Source organism: Anser anser (genome assembly GCF_964211835.1).
Source record: "Anser anser genome assembly, chromosome: 30".
Classification (NCBI taxonomy): Eukaryota; Metazoa; Chordata; class Aves; order Anseriformes; family Anatidae; genus Anser; species Anser anser.
The window spans coordinates 2,198,415-2,216,259 of record NC_139751.1 but is presented as its reverse complement, the minus strand read 5'-3'; the positions used below and the strand labels follow the sequence as shown (position 1 = coordinate 2,216,259).

The following is a 17,845-nucleotide window of genomic DNA, read 5'->3' as shown; positions in this document are numbered from 1 at the left end:
CCCCCCAACCCCCCCCAGGACCCCTCAGACACCCCTCGCCCCCCATAGCCCCCCCCCAGGAGCCCCCCCCTCAGGGCACCCCCTCCCCAATGGACCCCCCCCGCCCCCCTCAGCCCCCCCCCGGCCCCCCCCGCCCCCCCCAGGCCCCCCCCGCCCCCCGGGACCTCCCCGCCGCCAGGGGGCGCCCTCCCCTCCCCCCCTCCATCTCCCTCCCGCTCCCCCCCTCCCGCAGCCGGCGTCACTTCCGGCGGCGCCAACGTCCGCTTCCGCCCGCCTCGTTGCCGGCAGCCGCCGCCGCCGCCGAGCCTGGGAGAGGCGCGCGGGCGCCCCCGGGGCCGCTTCCGCTTCCGGTGAGGGCGGGAGGGGCCCGGTACCGGTACCGGTGAGGGGGGCCCGGAGCGGGTGGGATGGGGGAGGGGGGGGCCGGGAGGGGCTGCGGCGCCTCCCCGGTGCCGCCGCGGGGAGCGGGCCCCGGCCGCTCCCTCAGCACCCGCTCGGGGGCGCCGCCGTTTTACCCGGACCCCCCCCTTGGGCGGGAGCACCCGGGGCTGGGCGGCGGGGAGCGGCCGGGGCTGGCGGGAGGGCCCCCGGTCTCCCCCCCCCCTCGCCCCCGTTCACCCTCCCCATCCCTGGTTCTCCCCCTCCCCCGTTCACCCCCCAGTCCCTTCCCCCCCCCCCCGGTTCTTTCTCCCAGGTCCCCCCCTCAGGTTTCCCTCCTCCTCCCCCCCCCCCCAGGTTCCCCCTCCGGTTCCCGCCCCCCCAAACCCCGGTCCCTGCCGGACCTCCCGAGCCCTCCTCCCGCTTCCCCCCCCCTCCCCCCCCCTAGTTTACCCACTCGGTCCCCCCGCAGTTCCCCCGGTTCTGCCCCCCCGTTCCCCCATCCCACCGGTTCCCCCCCCCCGCTTTCTGTCCTGGTTCCCGTTCCAGCCACTCCCGGTGCCCTCCTCTGGTCCCCCCCTCACCCCCTGGCTCTCACCCCCTGGTTCTCCCCCCGGTCCCCACCCTGATTTCCCCCCCCCCCCCCCCCCCCCCAGTCTCTATCTGTTTGGATCCAATCCATTCGCCCCCCCGTTACCCTTTATTCCCCTAAACACATCCACTGGGGTCCAACCCGCCCCTCCCGTTCCCTTTTATTCCCCTAAGCAGACTCGAGCACGTCCATCAGGGCCTGATCCACCCCCCCCATTACCTTTTATTTCCATTAGGAAACCCGAGCACATCTACTGGGGTCCGGTTCTCCCCCCCCCCCGTTCCCTTTTATTCCCCTGAGCAGACCCGAGCACATCCCTCGGGGTCCGTTCCACCCCCCCCATTACCACCCTCCCCATTACCTTTTACTTCCATAAGGAAACCCGAGCACATCTTTTGGGGTCTGATCCACCCCCCCCCCGTTACTTTTTATTCCCCTGAGCAGACCTGAGCACATCCCTCGGGGTCCGAACTGCCCCCCCCCATTCCCTTTTATTCCCCTGAGCAGACCCGAGCTCAGCCCCGGCCCCCCCGAGGCTGACGCCCCCTCTTCCCCCCTCCCCAGCCGCTGCCGGGACCCGATGAGGATGGAGACCAGGGACACCGCGCGCCCGAACCACAGCTCGCTCTTCAAGGCCTTCCCCCCGCAGCCCCGCGCCGGCCTGCGGGACGCGCTCGGCCAGCCCGACGCCAAGGTTTGTCACCAGCCTTGTCCCCGTTTCCCCACCACCACCACGCGACCCTTTGGGGCTCCCCCCCCCGAGCTTTGGGACTCCCGCTTCTCTCTGGGCCCTTTTGGGGTGCCTCAAGCGCTGCTCAGCCTCACCGCGAGCGTCCCGCGCCCGGTTCTGGGCTCTGAGACGTAAAAAGGGCGTTCGGGACGGGAGGAGGGCAGCGAGGCTGGGACGGGGGCTGGAGGAGAGGCCAGGAGGCTCGGGTTGTGCAGCCTGGGGGACGTGGGGCTGGGAGGCGACCCCCTTGGGGTCGATGCCCTGCGCCCGCTTGCTCAGCGCCACGCTTCGGCTTCTGGGTGGCCCCGAGGAGGCCGGGGAGGGGCTCAATTTTTGGGGGTCCCTTCCAGCCGAGCCGCGCTGTTCCGCTCCAAACCCTGCGGGTATACAAAGCGCCCCGTGGGGGGGGTAACACCCGGCGCTTCCCGAGCGCGCCGCTGGCTCCCGGCGCACGTAACCGGAATTTAGCTGGCGAAATCCTCGCCCGAGCCGCCGGAGGCAAAGCTGGGCCCAGGGCCGCTCGTCTCACACATGGGGCCGTCCTGTCCCGACAGATCGGAAGCGCCAGCGCGGCCCCAAAGCTGGGTTTTGTCCTTTAACGAGATGAAAACGAAGCTGGTCCTTCCCCTCTTCGTTAAAAGTGGGATTGCGCCTGGCAGAGGGGGTTTTAGTGGGGGCGGGAGGGCAGGTAGCACCCTCACAAGGAGGTGCTGCCCCGTCAGGCCAGCGTACGCACCCATTTTATTCCTTTGGCAACAGCAGGGGTGCTTCTAGCTGTTCATAAGAAGTTATAGCGGTTTGTAAGCGGAGGAGGGAGAGGGGCAGCCGCTTGTCGTCGCGTCGCTCCGTGGTCCTCTCGCACCCCGGGGGTTTAAATTCCGAGCCGTGCTTTTTTTTCCTGATGAAAAGCTGCCGTCTCTCCCTGCAGTTTTTACCCAACAAGATCGGTGGCTTCGTGTGCCCTGCTGGAAATGCCTCGTGCGCGCTCAATTACAGACCGGGTAAGACGGCTTTTGGCCTCGGAACGTGTTTTTTCATTATTTTTTTTCGCCCGTTCCTTCTCCGCAGCAGCGTGGGGAGGAAGATGCGGCTCCTTACTCCTCTGTTTCTCCCCCTCCCCGCAGAAGTCCCGTGCCCTGAGACCTACCGGACAGCGGGAGAGCCTCGAGGCTTTGGGCCCAGCGCCAACGGGCAGTGGAGGGGCTTGGTGCCCGCCCTGGGCTCCGCACCGCCGAAGCCCCGGGCAAGCCGCGGCTCCTACCTCGAGGCTCGCAAAATCCCCAGGTGCGTGCGGGGCCGCTCCGCGCCCAGCTCTGCCCACGGGGTGGGAGTTTCCCACCTCGCAGCCTGCCGGCGGTACTACGGAGCGAGTTCGGGGCTCGAGTTGGTGGTCGGCGGGCGGGGTCGGCCCGGTGATTTCGGGGCCTTTCGGTTGTTTTTAACCCGCCCCATAAAGGTGCTTCCGGAAGGGTGCAGGCGCCGCTTCTGAGAGCGGAAACGGCGCGTGGTGCGTTATCACCTCGCTCTCATCGAAGGTAACGTGAGAGGCTGGTGCTGAGCCCGTGCAGAAGCCCAGGTGTCTTGCAAGCACCCTGACAGGGCCGTTTAGGATGGAGGAAGGTGGGATGCTGCGATTTTTTGGGGGGGGAAAAAGAGCTGGTTGGGCTTTGACCGGCCAAGGGGACCTCTTCTGGCCGCTCCGCTGGAGGCGTGATGAGAAGAGCAGGAGCGGCACGACGGCTTCGACCTGCCGCAGCCTGGCACCTCTTCGTGGGGCTCAGCGGGTGCGGTGGAAGAGGGAAGCGGTGGTTTTGGGAGGAACCTCAGAGTTCTGGGAGCGCCCAGGTGGGAGTGGGAGCAGTTACACCGTCGGGAGGCCGGGAGAGAAGCAGCAAGCGTGGGGTTTTGTGCCGAAAACGCACCCGTTAGCTCCTTTGGTAGGGTGGTGCCTCCGGGCCGGTGCAAGTCTCGTTCCTCTGGAAAATCCCTGTAATGGAGAACGCTTGGTTGCAGCGCGTAAAATTAAATTAAACGGGAGGAATTCCCAATCAGCCCTCGTATTTTTAACGGGCTGCCCGGTGAGCCGTGGGAGCGGGGAGAGGCAGGGTGAAGGGAGAGCATCCGCTCGTGTAAAAAGGGGAAAAAAATAAAATAAAAGAGCGGTGTCTGTGCCTGGAGGCCGGGTTCAGCCATTTTGTGGACGCGGATGGAAGAGGGGAGCTGTGGGATCTGGCGGGAAGGTCTCGCCCGGGGTTTGCAGGCTGGGCTTCCCCGGCCTCGCAGTGCCACCTGCCGGCATCAAGCGCTGGCAGCAGCGCTTTCAGGTCGAGCCGGTAGGGCTGGGCTGCAGCTTCGAGGTGGTGTCTCGTCCGCGTTCTTAGAGCTGGTTCCTGACCAAAATTGGGTAGCCTGGTCCTTGACTGGTTCGGGGGATGGAGGGAGAAACGAGGTCCCAGAGTGAAACAAGCGTGAAGTGAAAGGAGCCCTCTTCCTTCTCTCCTCGCAGCGGGACGTCCAACAGCTTTGTAGGAAAGTCGAACCACCACTGCCACGCGTCGGCCTTCCCCATCAAGCCCGCCCAGAGCCCTTCCTGGAGCGGCCCGTGCCGCCGCAGCCTGCTCAGCCCAAAGAAAACGCCGCGGCGGTTCATCAGCACGGCGGAAGAGGTAAAGGGAAAGGCCGGGAGCCAGAAGCTGGCCTCGGGTCTGGGCTTCGAGTTGCGGTCAGTTGGGTTGCGGCTGATGGGTGAACTCTTGAGGGTCTCCGGATGTGCTTGCACCAGTAAAATTTCCACTTCCACGAGTACCTGCGTGTGCCTGCTCAGTGTGCGCGGTGTCGCTGTTTGAATCACGTTGGCTAGAGCGCTCTGCTTGTTTCCCTGCAGACTGTTCGGGAGGAAGAGCGAGAGATCTACAGGCAGTTGCTCCAGATGGTCACGGGAAAACAATTCTCCACATCCAAGCCTTCGTCGCTATTCCCCTTCAACCTGTGAGTATGTAAAGTGCTCTTCGCCAGCGCGTGGTACCGTGTGGATTCTCTGGGAACTTACTTTATTTCTGTGCCTAGGTCCAGGTGTTCAAATTCCAGTAAAACTATGGTGAAAGAAACTCCCAGCAAGAACTCAAAGCTCTTTGAAGCTCACAGCGTCGCACCAGCCAGTTCCACAACCAGCATTCTTGGAGCACCGGAGCAGCCGTCACACAAAGCTCCGCTCTACTCCCCACCCAGCTATTCCCCCAGTATCTTCGAGTCCCCGAACTCCACAGCCCAGCAGCACCAAGAAAACGTACCAGCATCTAACACGCAGTCTGAAGGTAAAATCCAACAGCGGCAAACGAGCGATCAAAAAAAAAGAATAAATGGCAAAACCACTTTTTCCCTCCCTCTCCGTGTTTGGACTTCTGCAGCAGTTGGGGAAGGCGGCAGTGATCGTGAGGATAACAACGTTCCGTAATCTTTTTCTCTTTAGGGTCAGACTCTGTCATTTTGCTCAAGGTAAAGGATTCCAGAACCCCAGCTCCAAGGTAAGAGGCTGGAGATGGCATCCGGAGGAAGCGGGGGGGGGGAATTCACTCTAAATTTTTTGGTTTCGCTGAGAGGTGAGATTGCAGAGTAGAAAGAAGGTGACTGGATGTTTTACCAAGACAGAGCAGTTTGCCATAGATAGAGGAACTGCAGGGTGATGCCTTAACCTCTTTTTGGAGACCTGGCTGCACATCACTGTCAGATCTGTCTGTAGCTCTTACCCCTCTTGGAATAGGGATATCTTGGGATATTTCTTGCAAATCAGTTTTCAGGTAGTTATTTTCCACGTACAGGAGAGCACTTACACGTGTCCTTCTCCCCTTTTCTAGCCCCCCGTTCTTCCAGGCAGAGCTGTGGATCAAAGAATTGTAAGTAGAAGTTTTCTGCTTTGTTTTCCTGTCGTGAGCGCAGACGTGTGTAGGAATAAATACTGAATTGCTCAAATAAACTCTGCTTCTCAGGACTAGCGTCTATGATTCACGAGCTCGGGAGAGGTGGCGGCAAATTGAAGAACAGAAAGCTCTGGCCCTCCAGCTGCAGAGCCAGGTAAGAGAACGGTTACTGAGCAAACAGCCCAAGTCAGAATGTCGAAGCACGGAGCAGAAGGCAGATTGGGAATAGAAAAATGGCAAAAATCTGCTCCTGTGGGTCCGGTGTCTTTGCTGCTTCTCCTTGCCGTGGCAAGGCTCTCAGTAGTCCCGCGGCCAGGCTAAATGCTACCGTAGCTTCCTCGCAAGCCCCAGAGAGGTGGCTCCCTTGGGTGCTGTCTGATCTGAAGGTTTCTTCCGCAGCGGCTGCAGGAACACTCGGTGCAGGATCTGGTGGATTTGAATCTTCGAGTACCCCTCGAGAAGGAAATCCCCGTCACTGTGGTCCCAGAAGAGAAAGAGGATGCTAAATCAGCTGATGGCGAAGAGGAATTCCCTGAAATCACCGAGGTAAACCTGCGTGGGTCTGGCGAACGAAATCAGACATTTGTGCGTATAACAGTTGTAAATACAAATATCGTTTCTTGAGGTCTGTGCATAGGCACAGGTAGCTGTTCCCTTTTCTCATGTGTTTTGTAGCCAGTTTATGAGGAGCAAAGAGCAAATGTGGGTTTTAATGTAGCCTTTGCGATGGGAATAGCAGGAGTTCCCCTTCCAATGCTGTTTGTGTCCTCCCTGTAGGAAATGGAAAAGGAAATCAAGAACGTGTTCCGAGGTGGGAACCAGGACGAGGTCCTCAGCGAAGCTTTTCGGTTAACAATCACTCGGAAGGACATTCAGACCCTCAACAATCTGAACTGGCTCAACGATGAGGTGAGGAGTCTACCCTGCGCCATCGAGGCCTTGTCCTTTGGCAATTAGAAGTAGGTTCAAGTGAGCAAATATCTGCCTTCTTGCCTGAGGAAGTCAGAGAGAGCAGGACACGTGGGCTGTGCTTCACGCTCTGGGGTGATTAATCCGTGGAGGAAATCCCTGCGTAGAACAGGCACTTGAAAAAATAATATTGGGATGAGTGGGACTGCCAGTGGGACGTGATCAGGGGATAAAATGTAAATCTTAATGTTAGGGGTCTGTGCACTTCAATATTTCTGTTTTTTTTTGTAGGTTTCAGGGCTTTTGAGCTATTGTAAATCCCCTCAGAGACAGGTCTGCGGAGTGACGGTGGAGGCAAAAGTAATTTCTTAGCTACTCTTGCTTTTTCTTTCCCAGATAATTAATTTCTACATGAATTTGCTGATGGAGCGGAGCAAAGAAAAGGGCTTGCCGACAGTTCACGCGTTCAACACTTTCTTCTTTACCAAATTAAAAACAGCGGGGTACCAAGCCGTGAAAAGGTGGACTAAGAAAGTAGATATCTTCTCCGTGGATCTCCTCCTGGTGCCTATTCATCTGGGAGTGCACTGGTGCCTCGCAGTGAGTGCTTTTGTTGTTCGCGACAGACCGTAGCTGGAGCAGACCGTCCTAGAAACTCACCTGTGGTTGAATCAAAAATGTCCTGGCTCTTGAGAGAGGCAGTTGTCAGGTGTTTGTGTGGGGGAGGTTGGAATTTTGTGGCTAAAAGCAAGATCTGAAGTGAGTAAAAAGCTGGCTGTAGCTTTTTGGTGTCTTTTAGTCTTTAAACAGTCTCAGAAAAAAAGAAAAAAGCAGATAACTGTGAAGTTCACGTTAGGCTACCTTATTCTCTGGAGAAAGATCTCATTTCCACGTTCCCACAAGCTCGCCTTTAGAGGCGCTGCCACGGGATCGTTTCAGGAAGATCTAGGCGAACGATACCGCGCAGCTTTCTCCACCTCCTGCCCCTGACCTGCTGCGTCCCTTGTCCTGGCCCCCGAGCGGGACCAGATGACGCGTGGCCTTTCAGCCCGCTCTGCTTCAGCCCTGGGAGTGTTGGTGAGCTGCCCGGCGAGGCAGTGAGGTGGGCGAGGATGAGAAAATGGAGCGAGGGGCCCCAAAGAACAGCCCAGGCTGCAGACGTCAGGTGGAGCAAAGCCTTCTGTAAACGTATCCCCGCGTCTGCGGCTTTAACAATAGAGATAACAGCGCGCTTGTGTTTCACCGGGGTGCTCTGAGGAGAGCCTGATTTAGAGATTTGAGGGCTTAAATAACGCGGCGGCAAGGGGGAGTTTGGGGAGGGCTGTGGTGTGCCAAGGAAGGAAGGTGGAAGCCCTCAGAAATCTTTTGCTGCTGTGAAATGGTCTGAGCTGCCTTTTAGCAAGGCTTAGATTGGCAAAGCGTGCGTCCTGGCGAGGAGACGAGCTCCTTGTCTTTTGCCTCACTAACGAACCTCTCTTTGTGTAGGTTGTAGACTTCAGGAAAAAAACCATCACCTACTACGACTCCATGGGCGGAATAAACAGCGAGGCCTGCAGGATACTGTTGTGAGTAACGCTTGTTTGAGCTGTGCCCGTTTAAAAACCAGGCGGCTTCTCGCTTTGCTCTGGTCGCAAAGCGACAGCCCTGCGGTGGGAACAGCCCCGCCGTGCGCCCCGAGAGGGGCAGTTTTGGGAACGTCCTGGCTTTGTGTTTCACCACCCGCTGCTCACGCAGCGCAAAGTCGGTCCGCAGCAGAGTCCCGTGCGGATGCTCTGCCTCCTCGTCCCAGAGGATCCTTTAGTGAGGCTGGTGTTACCTTCGTAGGCATAAGCAGGTTTCCGACCCGTTCTGTTAAGGGCTTGGAGCTTCCCCAGTCTTCTTGGGCGTCATCTTTAGAAGGAGAGCGGCCCCTCAGACCCTGAGGACCGGGGGTCCCTCGCTTGTCCTGCAGCCGCTTGGAGGAGCGGCGTCTCCTGGCCGCGAAGGCTTTTCCTGCTTGTGGCGAGGAACAGCTCGGTAACTCGGCTCTCCGTTCCGAGGAGGAGTTTCTGGAGAGCGCGGGGGTACCCGCAGAGTGCGGGAGAGTCTTGCATCGGGATGTGGATGAAGGTTTGCCCAGGTCTCTTCTGTACTGAGCTCCACCGGGACTTCGCGGGGCATACGGAGCCTCCAAAGGGAGCTGGTGGAAGCCGTTCTTCCTGGGCTCAAGCCACAGAGAAGTTTTGCTTTCACCCTCCCGAGCAGTGCTGTGGGGAGGGAGTGGAGCTGTCTGCAGGCCCTCCCGACCTCTTGTCGAAGAGGGGAGCGTGCCTGCCTCATCTAGAACCGGCCAGCTTGACGCTCTCTTGTCCCGCGTTTGGAAGGAGCTCCAGGAATGCGATAAAAACGAGCCCCTTCTCCCCGGGGAGCAGGAAACGCCTCTTCCCTGAGGCACCTTGTCACGTAGGGCCGCCGGGCCGATGCAAATCGGATTCCAGAGCGACTTAACGAAACGCAGTCGCGAGCCCACGTCGCTGACCCCGGGTCGTCCTTCGGTTCTGTTTCTCGTCTCGCCTTTGCTCCGGCGCTGACTTGGGAACCTGATCCCGAGCCTTCTGGCGCGAGGCTGAGCCTGTCAGCCGAGGTGCCACTCATGCAGTCGAGGAATGTTAACGATGATAAAGGCAGACAGGAGACAAATGCCGCTTAATCATTTCCAGTCTGCTTAGTGCCTTTTTCAGCTCAGGTGCTCTGCGCGTGCTGGGCTCGTTTAAATAACTGCTAAAATAGCCGTTTCCCCTTTTCCACGGCGTTGTGGTGTTGGTTTAAAGGGAGGAAACGGAAAGGAGATGTGTGGCATCTTTAGAAACGGCTTGGAGCTGTCTCAGCTTCGCTGCGTTGCGTCTGCCTCCGTGTGCAAAGTTCCTCCGAGGATGGTGTGAGCAGAGCTGGCCTGCCTCGGGGCAGGGATGGTCTGGGTGAAATCGGCTCCTTTCAGCCTGAATTTCTTTGGTTCCGAGGAAGAAAGCAGGGACGTCTGGTGAAGTGAAGCACCTGGGAGGTGCGCGGGGGACCCAGGAGTCCCGTCTGTAGTTCGTTTAGGGGTCTGGGATGAGGAAGCAGGTCCCCAGATTTGGTTGTAGAGAGCGCCAGAGGACACGAGGTGCAGGACGAGTGGTAGAGACCCGGGATTTCAGGTCACTGTTGCCCTGGACGTAATTGTTTTCCCTCTGTTTCCTTTTAGGAGGCTTTTATTGGTTGAATGCAGTGGGAGGATCACACCGGGAAGAAGGGACGGAGGTCCTATTCATGGTTAGTGACCCTTTCATGCTTTCAATCTTTAGAGCTTCCTAAAGGTGGTGAGTGTCTGTAATTAGCCACGTCTTACGAGGAGGGAATCTGGTGAAATACAACGGCCGCTGGGCGTGATAGGGACCGCAGATGTTTGTAGTCCGGGAGCTGGCCTGGCTGCTGCGCTTTGTTTTCAGTGTCTGGGCTTTCGCACGGCTCGGTTGCGAGACCTGGAGAGGATTTTGAGAGGAGTGCCCCTGCTTTGTGGGGGTTTCTCCTTGGGAGCACGGCGCTCGGCGTCCCGGCTCCGCTGGGTGTCTGTTCCGGAGCGGGCGTAAACCTGTCACAGTTTGCTAAAAGCTCGGTTCTGGTGTACCAGGGCCGGAGGAAGGCTTAAGGCACGGAGCGCGCGACGCTAATCGTGCCTGGGAAATGTTCTTATCTTCCTGCTCGCGGCAGCACTCCAAGTGCTCACCTTCGCATGCCCTTTGCTTCAAGGCTTTCAGGCATTTAGCAGCGTGCTGTTGATTTCAACAGTTCCTCGAGGCGCCTGCTCAGGTTTTTGCGCGTGTAAGCTGTGGAGGGCAAAAATCCGTTTCTGGATTTCGGAAAATGAGGTGAAAAGCCCTCGGTATTTGATGGGGGGCGTCAGGCATGTTGCTTTCCGATTTGGCAAGTAATTATGCTTAAAAACCGTGTCAAACTTCTCTTCTCGAGGTCCTGACGAAGTTTGCGTGGCACAATTAAGTTCCGCCTCCTGAAGCTGTCTCACAGTTGGAAGTCAAGGCATTTTTTTCCCCCAATTCTCCTTAAAAAAAAATCATTCAGAGTGTCACCTAGGCAGGACCGGCGCTGTATTTCTCACACCGTGCAGGTGATGCTCGCTGATCCGCGTGCCTGCTACATTGCTGTCGAAGTCCTGGCTGCCGCGTGCCTGTCAGCGTTGGAGCTGTGGCTTGTGACAGCTGCAGGTGAAGCTGCAGGTGCTGAAGCTCAGCCCGTGTTCAAACGTCACCGGCTTCTTCCCGCTGCCAGACGGGGTCTCGTGCTTGCATCCCTCCCTGCTCCGTGTGTGCAGAGCAGCAGCATTGCGTGGTGGCTCGTCCCTGCTCCTTTTACGAAGCATCCCTTTATTTATCCGTGCTGCTTCGCTCCCTGCCTGCCACCCGCAAGCGGAGCGGGCCATGCTGCGCTGCTCCTCTTTCAGCTGGGAACTCGAGTGGGTTCTGTGGCAGGCAGTAGTCGCCGGGCTTTTTGTTCTTGGCGGCTGAAACGAGGCTGTTAATTCCTGTTTGCACCGTGCTCGTATCGCGGTGCGGATAGGCAGCTCAGCCTTAGTATGAACGAGTCGCGAGGAGTTTCTCCTCCATCCCTTAGGGTTTGGTTTTTTTTTTCTTGGAGACGAGATGCGGAGACGTCGCACGCTCAGTGAAAGTTGTTCTGTTGTGGGATTTGCCCCCCGCTGAGGTTGTCTCGTCCAAACTGCAGCGGAGTCAAAGCAGCCGAGCAGAGAGCTTCCCAAGAGCAATTACAGCAGCTGCTGGCAGCCAGCAGCCCCTGTGCTGGGAAACTGGGCTCGGAGCGTGTGTCCGGCTAATGAAGGCTGATAGAAAACGCTTGTCTGGACCCGATCTGGTCTCGGGGGGATTGCCAGAAGGGAGGCTCCCTTCCTCGGCACTTTTAACACCCAGCAAAGCCTTACTTCTGGCCGTTTTCTAGAGATGCGATCACTAGAAAGGGGCTGGCTCCGTGTTCAGAGCCTGCTGCGTGGCTCTGCTGCCGTTTCTTGCGCGTCGTTCAGCAGCCCCGGTGCGTTGGGGGACCCCGCAGCCCAGGAGAGTCGGGGGCGCTGAGCAGACGGCAGCCCCCTGACCCCCGAGGACGCGCGCGTTTCACGGCAGTTGCGTTAAATTTGGCAGGGGCCTGTCCCTGGGTGCTCCACGTCTTCGGACGTCACTGGCTGTCCTCCGTCACCCAGGTCCGGGGGAGCTTTTCTCTACCTCGCCTGAAGTTTTAATTCTTTTTGCTTGTTTGGAGCTGTGATGGTGAATATCCCCTGGTTGGCACCGGGGTGGCACCGCGTGTCTTCTGGGCTTGTCTGCAGGTCGCTTCACCCCCTTCTCCCATCTCTTTTTGGCGTTTACCAATGGCAAGATGCTTTTTAGCCAAGCCTTTGTGGATCAGATTGCTGGGAGATGGCACGTCTCCACGCGCCGCCGGCCAAACCCGCCTCTTGCCATGCCAGGTGCTCTCTTGACCCCTCCGCTCGAGCCAGCAGCATCTAATCCTCTGCTTCTCCTTTCCAAGCCGTCTGATCGCAGCCACAGCAGCGAGAAGAGTCCTCAAACTGTTCCGAGAAGATGCCAGGCGCGAAGGAGATGGTTTCTGTAGATCTTCTCAGTCCTTTTGGTAACCGAGATGAATGGAGGGTGTCTGCAGAGCTGAACGCCGCCTAATGGCAGCCGCAGCCAGTGCCGGGGCCTCCGTTCTGGCCCTGAGGAACACCTTGGGCCCATCAACGGAGTCTCCTTGGGCTCCCTCAAGCCAACCTTTGTGTCGGTGCCCCTCCTGAGCCCCCCTTTCCGTACTTCCCAGTAAAGGAAATGGCTTAAGGCGTTCGTATCTGCAAGGGAAAAAACCATGGCAGTTATCTGGGTACGCTTTGTGCATTGTCTTGGAGAGTTTCTTAATGTCTTCAGAGAGGCAGAGCTCTTAGCCCAGAGGCATTTAAGGAAAAACAAAACCACGCTTTTTCTGTTCGTCCAGTGGGTGTAATTTAGGCCAATCTGGTGGAAGCTGCTTTGGGCAGAGGAGGTGCAACAGTACCCGTGAGCTTTCCTTGTTCTCCACTTCTAGGAACAGGAGTGGGGCTAGCAGTGGGGCTCTTCTTCCTCTGCTGAAGGCTTCCAGAAGGTATTTGACATCCCCCCGACACGGCTGGCTCCTCCTGCTTGTGTTCCCTGCTCGAGTCACGTCCTGTCAAACCGTTTCAGAGCGGGCTGCGGTGTGGCGTTGCCCGCGGCCACCTCCCCTCTTCCCCCCATTCTTGGAAATTACTGGAGAAGATCAGGGCCACTGGGCTCATCTTCCCCACTTTGCCTCTCCTCGAAAGCGCTCTCGATCTCTCCTGCCGTGGTAGGGAAGACTCAGGTCAGTACTGGAAGGGAATCCCAGGTGAAGAGCTCTGGGAGAAGATCTGCCAGCGTGTCGGACCTGCTGCCAGCCTGCAGAGGAGCTCCGCGATGTGTGTTTGGTGCTCTGCACACAGGGCGACTGTTTGGGAGCTGCTGGGATGCTGTTACGGTTCTGACACGTTTGCTGCTGTCTTATGTTTATGCTAAGTAAGATCCTCTGAAGACAAGAGGCTCCGATTCACAGGCCGCTGTCGGAGGCTGTCTCTGACGTCTCCTCTCGAGTATAACGCTCCGCTGGCTGGAGTCTGAGGCAGCCCAGTGGCTGCCGAGCTTTTCTCTGCCGTGAGTCACTTTCTGATGAATTAGATTTGTGCTCGCTGGTTTGTTTGTGGTATTGACTCTCCGCTTGGCAGGTACTTATTTTGGATGGGTTTTTAGGTTCTGCTTGGTCCTTATTTTGGCTGCCTCAAAGCCTGGGTCTATAGAGCCCTTTTTAAAATGGCCAGTACCGAGAAGAAAATATTGGACTTCCATTTTGCATTAATTCTGCAAACATGGCAGAGGACACTTTAGGTAAACTGACATATAGTGTACTGGCTGGCTTTCCCTGTTCCTCTAAGTAAGCTTTTTTGTTCTCTCGTTCCTACAGGCAATACTTAAAACAGGAAAGTCTTGACAAGAAAAGGAAAGAATTCGACACTAATGGCTGGTCGTTGCTGAGCAAGAAGAGTCAGGTGGGTTTGGACAGTCTGAGGTGCGGAGAAGGGATCTGGCTTGGTCCTTGCTTTTGTTCCTGGCCTGGATGCACCTTTCCTGGCTGGTTTTTCTGGTGGACGTGTTCTCGTGGTAACTCTAGGGGGTGAGCAAATCACAGGGCTTCGGTGGCAGGCTGCTCTGCTGCAGATTCCCATCCAGCCCTGCGTGGAAGCAGGGAGGGAGGCCAGGGGGTGCCGCAGTGCCACCTCGAGTCCTGCTGCACGAGGCTTGCCCACCCGCTCGCCCTCAGCTCCCCTTGCTTGTGTGGGCATTCACCCCTCCACGCTTCGTTAGGGCTCGTTTGGGAGAGGCTCCTCGCTTCTTTGAGCTGACACGTGGGGTCTGGCTCCTCGGGGAATGACGCCTGGGTTTGTGTCCCCTTGTTGAAGGAGATCCCACAGCAGATGAACGGCAGCGACTGCGGGATGTTTGCCTGCAAATACGCCGACTGCATTACCAAAGACAAACCCATCAACTTCACGCAGGTAAACCCTACCCTGCTGTGCTGCTCGTGCTCCGGGGAGAGGCACGGGTTTGTGACACTCGTGCACATTCTCGTTCTTCCAAGTGCCCTTTGCTCCCTTCTCCATTGGTTTAAGGCTCCTCTGCGGGGCTCGTGATGACGTTCCTTGGAGTCAAGCTGACACAAGGCACTGGGGCAGTTCTTTATACCGTGCAAAATTCCTCAGAAGCCATCCTCGGGCCTTCTGTTATGCTGAAATGCATGGGGCACGTCACTGATGGGGTTGGTGATAGCTCACAAACCCCTAACAGGACCCAGTCATAGTTGCAATGAAAGCAGGGCATTGTGGCCTGAATCCAATGAAATTTTGAGGTTACCTAACGGTGTCAGCCTCCGTGTGGTATCCCATGCGTGATTATTTTACTATTTTGCTTAGAGAATGTCAAAAAAGCTATGTTATCACCTAAATCCCCTCTTCTTGTTCGCTGTACTGTTTTAAATAATCTGAAAGGAAACGTCCCCCCAGAAAGGCTGCACCCAGGAGGGCGGCTGTTAGACGCGTGGTCCCGTAGTGGAAGACACGCTGATGTGCCTTTTCTTTCTTTTCTCTCTTCCCCACCCCCAAAGCAACACATGCCCTATTTCCGAAAGCGAATGGCCTGGGAGATCCTGCACCGCAAGCTGCTCTGATGACGCTGTGCCGAAAGCTGCTTCCCTGTGAGATTGTATCAGAAGTGCCCAGATTTGCCCAGCTCAGCAGTCTTGAGCCACGGCAGCGTGGATCTGCCCAGGGCTTCAGTCAAAGAAACAGCAAACGAACTCTTGTATGATATTTTTGATAAAACACCATTCACGGACCAATGCGCAATAGAAATGCTCAGAAGCACACTTGCCTTTTTTTTTTTTTGTATTTCCGAGACCTATTTTTACAAGCAATTTCAGGTGCTGAGACTTGAGGGGGGCAGCTTTGGCCACCGGAGGAACTTTTCTTTTTTCTGCTTTTTCAGCCCTTTGCGGCCAGCTTTGTGCCGACGGCGTGACTCTCGGGGCAGGGGATTGCAGGGGAGGAGAAAGCACTTAGGTGGTTCTGGATGCTCGGCACGCTGGGAGAGCTCTGCTCTGCACCCAGGGGGCTTGTAGGTGGGTTGGGGGTGGGCAAAAATGTGGTCGGGGGTGGATGTTGGGAGGGTTTGCCCACGGAGGCGGCCCTGCTTGAACACCAGCACGGATATCCCGCAGAGGGCTGGGCCAGCAGTCGCTGGGAGGAAGCGGGAAGTGGGACTCGACTCCTTTTCACCGGTCAAAGTGGTTTTTGCTTTGTCCTTTCCTGCGTCACCTCCCCTCCGTCCCCAAAGCCAGCGTTTCCTCGCCCACCCCAACCTCTGCCTGTTGTCACCTCCTGAGGTTACAGCCCACCTTCCCCAGGAGCTGGGCGGGGGGCGTCCTCCAGGAGCTGGGGGGTCTCCGGGGTTGGAACTTTGGTCCCGTTTTTGCGGAGCCACTTTTCCGCCTGAGGAATTTGTCTCCCGGTTCTTTAGCATCAAGTGTTTACGGAAATCAGGTACAAGTTTGACTTACTGTAGAGTAGAGCCAATGTTGAATTGTTCTGTATATATTTCCAAGCGTTTTCCAGAGCGACAGAGAACAAAGTCTGTGTTTTTTCCACCCTGGCTTCGCCTCCTCGCAGGAGCTGGGGCCGCGGCTTCTTGCCACCTTTGTCCTTGTGCGGACAGCCCCAGCTGAGCAGGATGAATCGCTCCTCTCTCCGTGATATTTTGCACATGTTTTGCCTGGGGGATGAATGCTGACACAAGGTCAAAGGTTGCATTGAAGGCAGGCATCGAGTCGAGAAGTGCTTCCAAAGGTATCTCCGAGTACGTTCAGCGTGCGCCTCCCGGGAGCCTCGAGGATGAGCGATCTTCATCCCTGTCAGCTGGGGGGAGAAGTAAAATATTCAGAAGCGCTTAACCCCTTCTGCAGTTGGGATTTGAGGGCCCTTGAGGCTTCTGAACATTTTACCCTGAGCGCCTGATTCCTCTGGGCTCGTGTGGGGCTTTGCTCCTGCTTTCAGCTCTTTTAATTTATTCTCAAGTGCGATGTGGGAGGAAGCGGCGAGTGTTTGACAGGCTTCCCCAGCAGCTGACCCTGGTTCTTTTCTCTCGTGTACATAACCTTTTTAAGTATAAGTAAAGAATTAAATAATGTCCACTTTTGTATTTTTGTCTCCAGATCGGGAGTGACATTTTATACATTTTCTGTACCTGTAAGCAGTAGTTTTGTACAAAAGTTCTCCCTTCTACCCCTTGCCCCTGCCGCGTTGTGTTCTTTGTAGGCTGGTTTGTATCCTTCCCTCTCCTTCCTCTCCCCTCTGTGTGTTTTATACTGAGTTCATTTACTACCTTTTTCTATCTTTTACTGCAAGTAAAGATCTGAGGAAAAAAAAAAAAAAAGCAGACTGCTATCTTTTCTCTGTGTGCGTGTAATGATTCCCTGTTAAATAAAACTAGCTGTGAACCGTAGCCCTGCTAGCACCAGGAGCAGGAGTGTCTTTGTTAGCATCCAGGGCTTGCTCGGGGACGGCTGGCTTGCATAATTCCCCCTCTAGTTAAAATAAATCACTCTCAGCAGGCTCAGGCTCTCCGAAGACAGAGGAGGTTCAGTGCTCGTGGTTCTCACCTAACCCAACGTGACGGGGAGGAAACAGCCGGCGCTTTCTCTTCCTTAATGCTGCTGCGAGCGCTAAAAGGCCTTTGCAGCCCCAGGGTGGGCGCTCTCGCCCTTGGGTTTGGGGCTGGGGGCCTCAGCGCCGTTCCCAGGCTCTTCCCCTGGCTGGGGGCTGCGTCCCTTCCCTGCTATCAGCTGGGCTCAGCCCCCCTGAGCAGCAGTTTGCGGCCGCAGCAGCCCCTCGCCACGTCCCTGCGCCGAGCTCAAGGCGCCCCTTGTTTTCCTTGGCTCCCTGCTTCCAAAAAAGCCAGGGAGAGAATGGCCCCGTCAAAGGCGGCTTGTGCCTTGCGTGTGCCCCTAACCTACAGGGGCTCACACGCGGCTCCCAGCCCTTTGCGGCCACCAAAAATGCATTCAGCATTTATCCCTGCCCTTCTCCCTGGCTTATTAATAGAATAAATCACCTTGCCCAGCCTGCCTGTCCCGGTCTGGGGATTTTCAGGTCATATTGACTTTTTCCTCCTTCCTGTATCCTTATTCCTAGACATGAGCGAGATTTCTGCCCGATGCTTCCAAAGAGCCGGTTGTCAGCCTCTCTGACATTCCTCCCAAACACACGCGTGGCTTCTGTAAATACCCCCGGCGCTGCCTCCCCCCCCCAGGAGCCTCAATGCCCCATTCATCCGCCCGCCGAGCCGTGCCTCGAAGGCGGCCGAGCTCGCGTCGCACCAGGCATCGGCCTCCTGCCCGGGCAGGGGGCTCCTCGCAGAGCCGCGGTCCCTGGGGGCGTGGAGGAGCCGACGCTTCCCCCGTCCGCTTCTTGTTCCCGACCCCTTTTCTGCGTGAAATCGCACCGAAACGGGGTCTGAAACCCTCTCTCTCTTCCCACCGGCAGGCCTGCAGACGCGGCGGCCAGAAAGCGGTGCCGGTTGCTAAAAGGGTCGGCTTTGTTCCTTTCCTCCTGCACGCCAGCCGTGCCCTCCCGCACCGGCGTGCCCGGGGAGCCTTCCCCACCCGCTCCTCCGGCCCCGG

The 17,845-nt window shown here is 57.2% G+C and overlaps 1 protein-coding gene across 3 annotated transcripts; it reads left to right on the top strand.

Annotated features, from left to right (window-relative positions):
* Nucleotides 1–225: 225 nt before the first annotated feature.
* SENP1 (SUMO specific peptidase 1) lies at nt 226–16,599 on the top strand. Of its 3 annotated transcripts, none has more exons than XM_083814418.1 (17): nt 226–350; nt 1,535–1,664; nt 2,629–2,701; nt 2,825–2,984; nt 4,207–4,366; nt 4,585–4,688; nt 4,767–5,014; nt 5,170–5,224; nt 5,555–5,593; nt 5,687–5,771; nt 6,017–6,163; nt 6,395–6,526; nt 6,923–7,126; nt 8,012–8,091; nt 13,580–13,664; nt 14,076–14,171; nt 14,777–16,599. In XM_083814418.1, the coding sequence occupies exons 2-17, from the start codon at nt 1,551–1,553 to the stop codon at nt 14,837–14,839; spliced, it is 1,845 nt and encodes a 614-aa protein (XP_083670544.1). In that variant the 5' UTR covers nt 226–350; nt 1,535–1,550; the 3' UTR covers nt 14,840–16,599. The 3 variants fall into 3 exon arrangements, with proteins under 3 accessions (XP_083670544.1, XP_083670546.1, XP_083670545.1); XM_083814420.1 differs by lacking the exon at nt 226–350 and adding an exon at nt 358–376; XM_083814419.1 differs by lacking the exon at nt 226–350 and adding an exon at nt 364–382.
* The last annotated feature ends 1,246 nt before the right edge of the window (nt 16,600–17,845 follow it).